This window comes from Elephantulus edwardii, unplaced genomic scaffold, assembly GCF_000299155.1.
Source record: "Elephantulus edwardii isolate Elephantulus edwardi_28Jun2011 unplaced genomic scaffold, EleEdw1.0 scaffold00259, whole genome shotgun sequence".
NCBI lineage: Eukaryota > Metazoa > Chordata > Mammalia > Macroscelidea > Macroscelididae > Elephantulus > Elephantulus edwardii.
The window spans coordinates 3857598-3868810 of NW_006400009.1; the positions used below are offsets into that span (position 1 = coordinate 3857598).

Genomic DNA, 11213 nt, shown 5'->3' on the forward strand with positions numbered 1-11213 from the left:
TCAGATCACAACGCCACAAAATTAGAAATTAATAACAAGAGAATAAAGGAGAAAAGATCACGCATTTGGAAGCTGAACAACAACTTGCTTGAACATGATTGGGTACAAGAAGAAATAAAAAACGAAATAAAAAAGTTTCTTGAAACAAATGACAATGAAGACACTACTTACCAAAACCTCTGGGAAACAGAAATAGACTTTTAAAGCAGACTTTTAAAGTAAACTTGTCTGTGGAAGGCCCTCAGAGCCTGGACGTTTCTGAGGTTTCATTAACTATTGGAAAGCAAATATCAATGTTAACTGAAAGGTCTAAAGCTAGTGTTTTGTTATGAGCCGTCCAGTTGGAACTGACCCACAGTTGACCCTCCAGTGGGTTTCCAGAGGCAGTAAATCGCACAGGAGGAGATTGCCCCTCTTTCTCCCACAGAGCAGATAATGGATCAGAACTGGCAGCAAAATTCCTTACACTAAGCCACCAGAGCCCCGTAAAGCTAGTATAGAAAATCTTACTATTGGAAAAAATCAAGAAAAAGAGCAAGAAGAAAGCCACTACAGTCAGATAGCAAAAAGAAAGTGTGGACTGTCTCTGAATAAAGCTTTAAAAAAAATATCAAACCTCAAAATTTAATAAAAATGTTGTGTGCTGTTGAGTTGTAATTGATCCATAGCTAACCTGACCTCCAGTGGGTTTTCAGAGGCAGTAAATAGCACAGGAGGAGAATGCCCATCTTTTCTAAGTAAAGCAGCTGGTGAACTCGAACCATGTGCCTTTCAGATTTCAGTACAGCTTCTCATCATTAGGCCACCAAAACTCCCTCAAAGTAGTCATCATAAATAGCTAACTGCACAAGAGCATTTCTGAGTTGGGAGAGGACGTCTCAAATTCATGTATAAACCTTTGCAGATCAAGCTGGTCCAAGACATCTTTAAGCAGAAAAGACAAGATATTACCCTGAACTTTTCAAGCATTAGCTAGTCTTCAAAATGTCCCAAACAGAAGCTGAGGCGGTTGTTGTTATTAGGTATCATCAAGCCAGCTACAACTCTCTGAACAACACATCTGAACCTGTGCCATTCTGTCTCTGATATGTCAGAGCCCATTGATAACAGTCACTGTGTCAACCCATCTTGTTGGGGTCTTCCTCTTTTTTTCTCATCCTCAACCTTTTCTCAGTATAATGTCCTTTTCCTAGGACTGCCCTCCCCGCCCCCCGATAAATTGCCCAAAGTATTTGAGAGGAAGTTTCACCATTCTTGCTTCTAAGGAACACCCTGGTTGCACTTCTTCTAAGACAGACTTGCATGTTCTTTTGGGAGTCCATAGGATGTTCAGTAAGGAACTCTAGTGGCTCAGTGGAAATCATTCACACTGCCAACACAAAGGTACATGGTTGGGACCCACGAGCTACTCCACTAGAAGAACAAACAGATTCATCCTAGAGAGGGTGAGATCAGGAAGACCCTCGATGAGATGGATTGATTCAGTGACTGGGGTAATGGGAATAGGTGTGTCACAGACAATAAGATTGGCACAGGATAGAGCAGTATTTGTGGCTGTTGTACATAGGGACTTGACGGCACATAACAACAATATTGTCGGGCAATTTCCCCATGTGCCCAGTTTACATATATACAGTGTCCTTCACTTCCTGGTTACATACAGGAAGACTGTTAAGAGGCCTGGGGAAAGAGGGAATTCTAGGTATCTTTCTAGATTCCTAAAAGAAAGATTCAAGAATCCGGGACTTCTGTTTTGTTCCAAGTGATAACGGACTTCATGCATGCTCCTGGTTTTCTTCTGAGGCAGATGCATTAAATCATCCGTACATTATGATGACACTATGTGTGTAGTACCCAGTGGAAGAAAGGTGTACAATTCTGCTTCCATTACAATTTTGACCAAGAAAACCATACAGAGGTCTTTGGTGTAACAGGTGGGGTCTTTATGAGTCAGAATAACTTGTTTTGCTATCACTCCCCAGCATCAGGATCAGAGGAAAAGTCATCAACAACCTGTGTAATGCAGTTAACACAATCTTGCTTGCTGGAAGGGAGGAGGATTTGAAATGCTTGCTGCAGAAGATCAAATATGGATTGCATCAAGATGACAAAAATCCTCACCACCAGACATCATGATAGATGGAGAAAGGATTTAAATTGTCAATGATTGTATCTTACTTGGATCTACAATCAACATCCTTGGAACCAGCAATCAAGAGACCAGAAGACATTCTGCATCAGGAAAGTCTCCTGTCTAGGACTCTCCATATTACTGAGGAGCAATGATGTCAGTTTGAACACTAAGGTGTACCTGATTTAGGCCATAGCCTTTTCCATCACTTGCTATCCTTCTGAAAGCTGGACAATGAATAAGGATGACAGAACTGTGCCTTTGAACTGTGGTGTTGGAGAAGAGTACTGAATATGCCTTGGACAGCCAAAAGAACAAGCAGATACATCCTGGGGGGGGAAATGCAGCTAGGGCTCTCCTTAGAGGCAAGGATGTCAAAGCTGTGTCTCACATACTTTGGGCATGTTAGGAGGAGTGGGTCTTTGGAAAAGGACATCGTGCTACAAACAGTGGAGGGTCAATGGACAAGAGGAAGATTCTCAACAAGATGGATGGAAATAGTGAATGCAACAAAAGGCTCAAGTATGTCATAGATGATAAAGATGGCACAGAATTGGACAGGGTTTAGATCTTGCTCATAGGTTTACTATGAGTCATACTTGAGGACACCGAACAACAACTACTAAAGGTAAGGCAGTCCTGTTTTCCTAATTATATGAAAAGACAGTCTTAAGAAAGTAGTCTATACCTTAAGTCTCTTTAAACCTAAAACATTTTCTCTCCTCATGATACTAAATTAATGAAAAGACTATGGTAGCTATCCCGCAGAACATTTCATCTTCTGAATTTTTCTGGTTGCCTTCAGGATTGCAGTGAAGCTTCTTGATCTAAATACTTGATAATTTTAAGGTACACATTTTTGTCTAGAACACACCAAGATGAGTAACGTATTTTACTCCACATAAAATCACAACATTCATAATAAGATGAGTTGAACAGCATAATAAACAACAAAACAAAATGGAAGCTGTTAAAGATTTCATTTTCCTTGGATTCACAATCAAAGCTTATGGGAGAAGCAGTCAAAAAGTCGAATTTTATAATGCACTGGATATTGGACATTTGCTGCAAACAATTCCCTTAAATTGTTTCTTTAAAAGCAATGATGTCATTCACTTGACCCACGCTCTGTTGTTGTTGTGTACCAATGAGCTGGAACTGATCCACAGCTGACCCTCCGATGGGTTTTCAGAGGCAATAAATTGCACAGGGGACTTCCCATCTTTCTCCCATGCAGCAGCTGGTGGACTATAACTACATATCTTTGCATCAGTAGAACAATTCCATTAAGCCTCCAGAGTTCCTTGACCTAAGATGTAGGATTTTCAGTTGTCTTGGAATTAGGTGTGTTAGAGTGAGACCGGCTCAGGATAGAGCAGGGTTCAGAGCTTTTGTATTAGAGTCACTATGAGTCAGCAGGTGACTTGGTGGCACAGAATAAAAACAACTTTTATGCCTATTAAAACTGGAAAATTAATAAGGAAAAAGTAAGAAAAATAATTATGTCTTTGAATTATGGTGTTGGGAGGAAAAAATTGACTATCCCATGGACTGACAGATTTGTTTTGGGAGAAGTGCAGCTGAATGCTCTTTAAGGAGAGTCCTTCCAGCCATTAAGACAGCTCCAGCGCACAGTGGCCCTGCTGACAACACAACGTCACATGCTGGGTCCTTCACCTCCTCACAATCTCTGCTGAGCCCACTGTTGCAGTCACTGAGTCAGCCCACCTCCTTGAGAGTTTTCCTTTTTTCACTAACTCTATACTTTTCCAAGCATGTCTTTCTACCAGGACTGGTCCCGCCTGATAATACAGCTAAGTATGTGAGACAAAATCTTACCATCCTTACCACTAAGGAGCACTTTTGGCTGCGTTTATTACAAGACAGATTAGTTTGTTCTTTCTCTAAACCATGATATATTGAATAGTCTTCAACAGCACAATTCAAAGGCATCACTTCTTTTCATTCACTTCATTCATTAACTTTTTGTTTTCTTTAATTGTAAAACATGTATGGGGATCCAAGGGAGTGAGAAAGGGTGAGGATGGGTAGGGATGAAATCACGGGGTTGCACAATTTGGTGAATGTAGGGAGTGGGTAAAGGGAATGAGAAAGATCCATCGGGGACCAGAAAAGACAGGGTAATGGTGGGCATAGAAAAATAGTGATGATTTTATTTATTTTTTACAAAGAGATTGTCGCTTTTATTTGTGGATTTCTTACTTGGGAATAGGGGCGCAGACTCTCTGGCTGCTTCATGCTGAACAGGGGTGCTGAGATGAAGGAGAAGGGAAGCTCACTTTAACACTTGACTGGTGGTCTTGAGTTGAAGCTGCACTTGGTCTTGAGTTGAAGCTACCTTCCTGTTCAGTTAAAAGATATTTTCATGACATTTTCTGTCTTCTGCAAGGTGTTTGTCTGGGTGAGTCCAGTGGGAGAGGCTGGCTGAACTTAGAGGCTCCATCCACCTGCACTTCCTTAGCTGGCAGTTATATTTCCCGTTTGCCTCTGGGACCAGACTCAGGCTTCAGGTTCTGGAACAAGACTCAGTGATCAGGTTACCTATACGAAAGGCAGCAAACCTAGAGAGAACAAACTTGTGAGTTAAAAGAAAAGAAAAGGGCTTTGGAGGTGTTACTTACAGGTGTACTGGAGGAGGAGATGGAGGAAAGTAGTTTAGATAAAGTTCCTCATACACACCAGGCAACTTTCCCCAGAGGCCAGGCAGCTCTCCCCAGGGTCCTGGTGGTACTCCCCAGGGACCAGGTGGCTCTCCTTAGGGGTCTGGAGATTCTGCCTCCTGAATCTCTTCAGAGGTCCACACTTTGTGTCCTACCAGGGACTGTGGTCAAGGACAGCACTTCTGGCTCTAGTGCCACCATCACTGTCCCCTTCCACTCCACCAAGTGGTCTAATTGTAACTCAAAGTAGGTATTATTACTTTCCCTTCCATAAATGGAGAAGGGGCCTCCAGAGTGGTGAACAGACCCACTCAAGGTTGAAAATTTTAAAATGGCATTAGAACAAGGACTCAAAGCAAGGTTGTCTGAAGGTAGACTGTGAGGTGGCAGGCTCTGAGCGATGCTCAGTTAGGCCATCCTTCAGCTTCCTGTGTAGGGCAAAATCCTCCTGAATCATTTTCAAAATCGTCAGTAGAGTACACTCAGGTGACGTGTGGGGCACTTCCTCCCACTGGCTGTGTGTATGGTGCTTCCCCTTATTAATTTTTGCATGCATAGGAAGCAAGTGAAACTACAATGGGTTGAATCTGCTGCAACTAAGCTTTTAAAGCAGCATCCTTGCTCTTTAACACTTAAACAGTCCTTGGCTACAGTTGTGCTCATGCAATCTGTCCTTTGGGGTTTTGACTGTTTTCATGGACACTGATTATGAATCCAAGTAAAGTGAAATCCTTGACAACATCAATCTCTATGATGATATTATATATTGGTCCAGTTGTGAGAATTTTTGTTTTCCTGATACTGAAGTGATGAGTCTTTGAGCTTCAACAAGTATTTCAAGTCCTGTTTTCTGCAAGCAAAGTTGTTTCATCTATACATGATAGGTTGATGAGTCTTCCAGAGCAGATACTAAATGAAAGCTCTCACTGACACAGAGCTGGAACTGACTCATAGCTGACCATCCAGTGGGTTTCTGAGACTGTAACCTGCAAAGAATGAAATTCCCCATCTTTCTCTCAGAACTGTTGGTGGATTCAAACTTCCAGAGAGGCCTGGCCTTTGGGTTAGCTGTGCAGCTCTGTATAGATACCACCACCAGAACTACTTCTATATTGAATATGGTGAAAGAATACAACTTTGGCACACACTTCTCATGATTTTAAACCATACAGTATACCCTTGTGCTGTTTGGATGACTATTTCTTGGACTATTTATAGCTTTCATATGAGCACAATTGAGAGTTCTGAAATTCCCATTCTTCTGAAGATTAGCCATAATTTACTATGATCCACCTAGTCAAATATCTTTAAATAATAATTAAAACACAAGTAAACATTCATCAACTGGGTTTACAAGAAGCCATGGCACAAAGGATAACACTGCTGATGTCCAGTGGATCCTGGATGAAAGCAGAGATTATCAGAAGAATGTCTGTGTTTTAGTGACTATGCAAAGGCATAGTCACACCAACTATGGCTAACATTAAGAAGAATGGGAATCCCAGAACATTTAATTGTGTTTTGTAGCATTACTTCAAGGCAAGAGATATGTGTCTTTAGGACTTGGCTGTGTGACCTGCATGCAAGGTGTGCTAAGAAAGAGGACTGCAAGCAGTCTTTGTACATACTGGGACACATACTCTCTCAGAGATAGAAGGAGATGTTCTTGTTCCTAATAAAGTTGTTATGAATATAAGAAAATACAGTAACACAGTTTATTAATACAAAGAAGTCTTGCTTGAATATATGTCTTTTATCTATCAGTGTAATTGGTCCATACTGGCCCTATGAAGTAATCTTTAACATTTCCATTTCTTTGTGAACTATTTGTTTCTGAATGCTAATAAAAGCAGGGGCTCTGACACTGCTCAGGGCTATTTGCCTAGGTGAGCTCTTAACTCTCTCGAAAAACCACATTTTACTTTCCTAGTCTTCTTTCGGCCTTGCTCATATCAGACAACAGTGTTAATACAAAATCTATACCTAAACCAAGAGGCTGTTGTCTAAATGGAACAAGGGAACACGTAATTGTTTAAAATATGGAAGGATGTGTATCAGGGGTATATCCCTTTTCCACATCTATTAAGTCTGTATGTTGAGCAAGTAACTCATAAAGATGGACTCTATGAAGAAGAATGTGGCATCAGGATAGGAGGAAGACTCATAAACAACCTGTGTTAGGCAGATGACAACTTTGCTTGCAGGAAGTGAGTGGGACCTGAAGTGCTTCTTGCAGATCAAAGACTAAAGCTTTCAATATTGTTTGCATCTTTACATAAAGAAACAAAAGTCCTTATCACTGGGAAGCATCATAATAGATGGAGGAAGGATTGAGACTGAATTATTTCTTTTTTCTTTTTTTAAATTTTTTTTTATTGTATTATTTTACGTGTACCGTCAAATCAGATCTGACTGGTACAGGAGGAGATTGCCCCCTCCTTCTCCAGCAGAGCATCTGGTGGATTTGAACCACCTACCTCTGGATTTGCAGTGCAGTGTCTTGCCACTAGGCCACCAGAGCTCCCTTGACTGAATTATTTCATCTTGCTTGGATTCACAATTAACACCTGTGGTACCAGCAGTGGAGGAGATATGGAGACATACTGCTTTGGACAAGTCCACTGTAAGGGACCTCTCCAAAATACTGATGAGCAATGATGTCAGTTTGAAGACTAAGTTGAGTCTGATTCAGGCCATGGTATTTTTCCATTCCTGCTTTGTATCTGAGAACTGGACCATGAACAAAGATGATAGAAGAATCAATGCCTCTGAGTTGTAGTGTTGGAGAAGAGTACTGAATATCCTATGGGCTGCCAAAAAGTGAAAAGGTTATGTCTTAGAAAAGGTGCAGCCAGTGTGCTCCTTAAAAGCATGGATGGTGAAGCTTTGTCTCTCATACTTTAAACATGTTGCTTGGAAAGGTAGAGGGTCAGCAAAGCAGAAGACCAATGAGATGGTGGACTGGTAATAGTGGACTTGCCCAAAGCAAGTATATCTTCACTGCTGGTACCAAGGATGTTCACTGTGGATCCAAGTAAGATGAAATAATTAACAGTTTCAATTCTTTATCCATCTATCATGATGTTCCCCAGTGATAAGGACCTTTGTTTTCTTGAGGTGGACCAATCGAGATGGTATTGACACAGTGACTGGAGCAATGAGCTCAAGTGTGGCAGAGATGGTGAGTCTGGTACAGGATAGAACAGGATTCAGATCAGTTGTTCATAGGGTCACTATGAGTTATACTTGACTCAATGGCACCTAACAACAACAACCAAAATATCTGGTATTCCTTGCTTTCAGCTAAAATTTACCTGACATCAGCAATGACAGTCTTCGTACTACATCCTCTTCTGAATCCATAATGAATTTCTAGCAGTCCTCAGTCTATGTACTGCACCAGCCATTCTCAATTACTTGAATGTGTCCATGATATTGTTCATTAATTTCTGCATTTTGCTGAATCATCTTTTTTTTAATGGGCACAAATATAGATCTTTTCTAGTGTCTTAATTGCTGTTGTTGTTAGGAGTCACCAAGTGAACTACAACTCTGTAATTTGTTGCTTAGGATACATTCTTTAAAACAGTTTTTATTTTTCTCTGTCAACTTTCAAAGCAATCATTAAATGTTCAAAACCAAACCAAACCAAAATGAAACTTTATTTTCAAAGATAATTTACTTTACAGGTCGTCATTATTATGTGCCTGAGACTCATACCTCCTGGATCATTCAATAGTCTACCTATAGCATCCTTAAGTATTTAGAGACTTGAAGCTTTAATTTGTTCTTCATTTCACCATAAGAAATGCTGAGTTCAGCCCTTTTGATTTTCTGACTTCAGCTCTTTGCACACTTCATTACACTTTGCTGTGCCTTCCTGCGCTGCCCTTTGGGATTTTCTATTCAGCTCCTTAACTTCTTTATGTCTTCCCATTGCTTTGGCTTCTTGGCACTCTAGTGAAAGATTCAGTCTCCTCTGACATCCATTTTGGTCTTTGTAATGTCTTTTCTGTCTTCTGAAGTGTCTTCTTTTCATGTAATGACCTTTTGCATTCTTTGTGGATGATACTCTTGATATCCTCCCACCGCTCTTCTAGTCTTTGTTTATTAGTGTTCAAGGCCTCAAACCTGTTTCTAAGTTGGTTTTTAAATTCAGGTGGGATAGCCTCAAGGTCAAATTTTGATTTTGTGGATTTGACCTTCTTTAGCTTTAATTTGAACTTGCATATGAGTAGTTGATAGTTTTCACTGCTGACACTGACCTTCTCCAACGATTCCTTCCACAGATGTAATCAATCTAATTCCTGTGTGTACCATTAGGTGAAATCCATGTGTATAGTGTGCATTATATTTCTTATAAAAGGCATTTGTTATGAATAAATAATTCATTGGGCAAAATTCTATTATTCTATCCCTAACCTCATTTCTTTCACCAAGTCCATGTTTTCTGACTACTGATCCTTCTTCCTGGTTCCCAACTTTTGCATTCCAGTCACTTACTACTACTATTATTATTATTATTATTACATCTTGGTTGCATTTTCGATTGATTTCTGACTGTAAAACTTGGTAGAAGTCATCTATTTCCTCCTCTTTGGCTCTGGTTGTATATAAATTTGAATGATAGTGGTATTAACAAGTATTCCTTCTATGGATACGGATATTATTCTGTCACTCACACATTGCATTTCAAGATGGATCTAGAAGCATCCTTTTTAACTATGAAAGCAACCCCATTTTTTTCTCACCTTTTCATCTCCCGCACAGTACATCATATGATTGTCTGAAAATGTCCCATGCCACTCCATCTCATTTTGCCAATACCTAATTCGTCAATATTTATGTGTTCCATTTCTTTCATAATGCTCTCCAGTTTTCCTACATTCATGCTTCTCACATTCCACATTCCAATCATTTGTTTGTGCTTACAAAACTGTTCCTTCTCCCTGGGTTTCCAAATTTGAGGGCTCAGCCTCAGTTGCCATATCTATTCTTTTACTCTATGTGTGCTCTATTGTACATAGAGTTTTTGAAGCCTTATTCTATTTCGGAAGTGGATGGCCAATCAAACTTGGGGTGGGGGGAGTAGAGGCATATCAATATGTAATAAGAAAGAATGTGATTTGTTCTTTAGAAGGACTTTATTTTAATAAGGTTCTTCTGTAACTTGGCGATGACTAAGTTTAGGTTTGTTGGAATTATTTTCCAGTAACCATTCAGCTAGCCAAATCTAGGGAGAAAAAGAAGGGGGGGGGGAAATCCCCATATAAGTATTTTCTTTCCACATGTATCAATTGGAAAGTTAAACAAATTTCAAAAATCACTTTAATAATAACAAATAAAATAATTAAAAACCTTAAAAAATGAAATATTAACTTCTACATTATACAGTCTTATTAGGTAGCTTTGGAAATAATGAGAAAAAATTATTAGAACACATAGAACCATGTAACAGAATAGGTGCCAGATAGAGAGAATGCAATAGTTGATAAAGGTTTCCTAAATCAATGTAAAAGGGACCTCTTAATTCAGATCTTCATCGTATGTTATACATAAAAATAAATTTCATATGCACAGGAAAGGTACATGTAAAAATATCTAAAACAAAAGTGAACATTCAGTAGAACTCTGAATGGAGTTAAGATTTTCTTCCACTCTTTCAGTGACCCTCTAGTTTTCCAAGCATCATATTTTTTTCCCCAAAGACTAGTTCCTCCTGATAACATTGGTAGGCAATCACTTAATGGCCTTGCCTCTAAGAAGCACTGACAGTACTTCTTCAAAGATAGATTTGTGTGTTCTATTGGCAGACCAGGAGCAAACTCAATATTCTTCACCAATATAGACCCAATTCTTCTTTGACTTTCCTTTTTCACTGTCCAACTTCCACATACATATGAAGTAACTGAAACAACCATATCTTGGGTCAGGTGTTCCTTAGTCTTTAAAACGAAATCCTTTACAACTTCAATATTTTCTCCAGTTATTATTATCTTGTTATTGGCCCACTTGTGAAGTTCTTTGTATTTTGATGCTGAAGTGTAATACATACAGAAGGCTAAAGTTGTTGATTTTCTTAAATACATGCTTTAAGTCCTTTTCGCTTTCAATAAGCAACGTTGTGTCATCTTTATAATTTAGGTTGATGATGGGTCTTACTTCAATCTTGATGCCACATTCTTCATATAGTCCAGCTTCTTGGATTATCTGCTTAAAGCACATATAGAATGTTGTTGTTGCTGTTGTTGTTGTTGTTATGTGTCATCGAGTCACTTGCGACTCATAGCGACCTTATGTACAACAACCCTAAACTCTGCTCTGTCCTGTGCCAATCACACTGTCTCCTACACTCCCATCCCAATTATCCCAGTCACTGAATCAATCCACCTCATAGAGGG

The 11213-nt window shown here is 39.6% G+C and overlaps 1 protein-coding gene across 1 annotated transcript in view; it reads right to left on the reverse strand.

The window, feature by feature from the left end:
• Window positions 1-9899: 9899 nt before the first annotated feature.
• NME5 (NME/NM23 family member 5) overlaps window positions 9900-11213 on the reverse strand; it is a 36068-nt gene continuing 34754 nt past the window's right edge. The window contains exon 5 of the mRNA XM_006899502.1: window positions 9900-10045. Within this exon, the coding sequence (XP_006899564.1) occupies window positions 9962-10045 (84 nt within the window). The 3' untranslated portion in view covers window positions 9900-9961. The remainder of the gene's footprint in view (window positions 10046-11213) is intronic.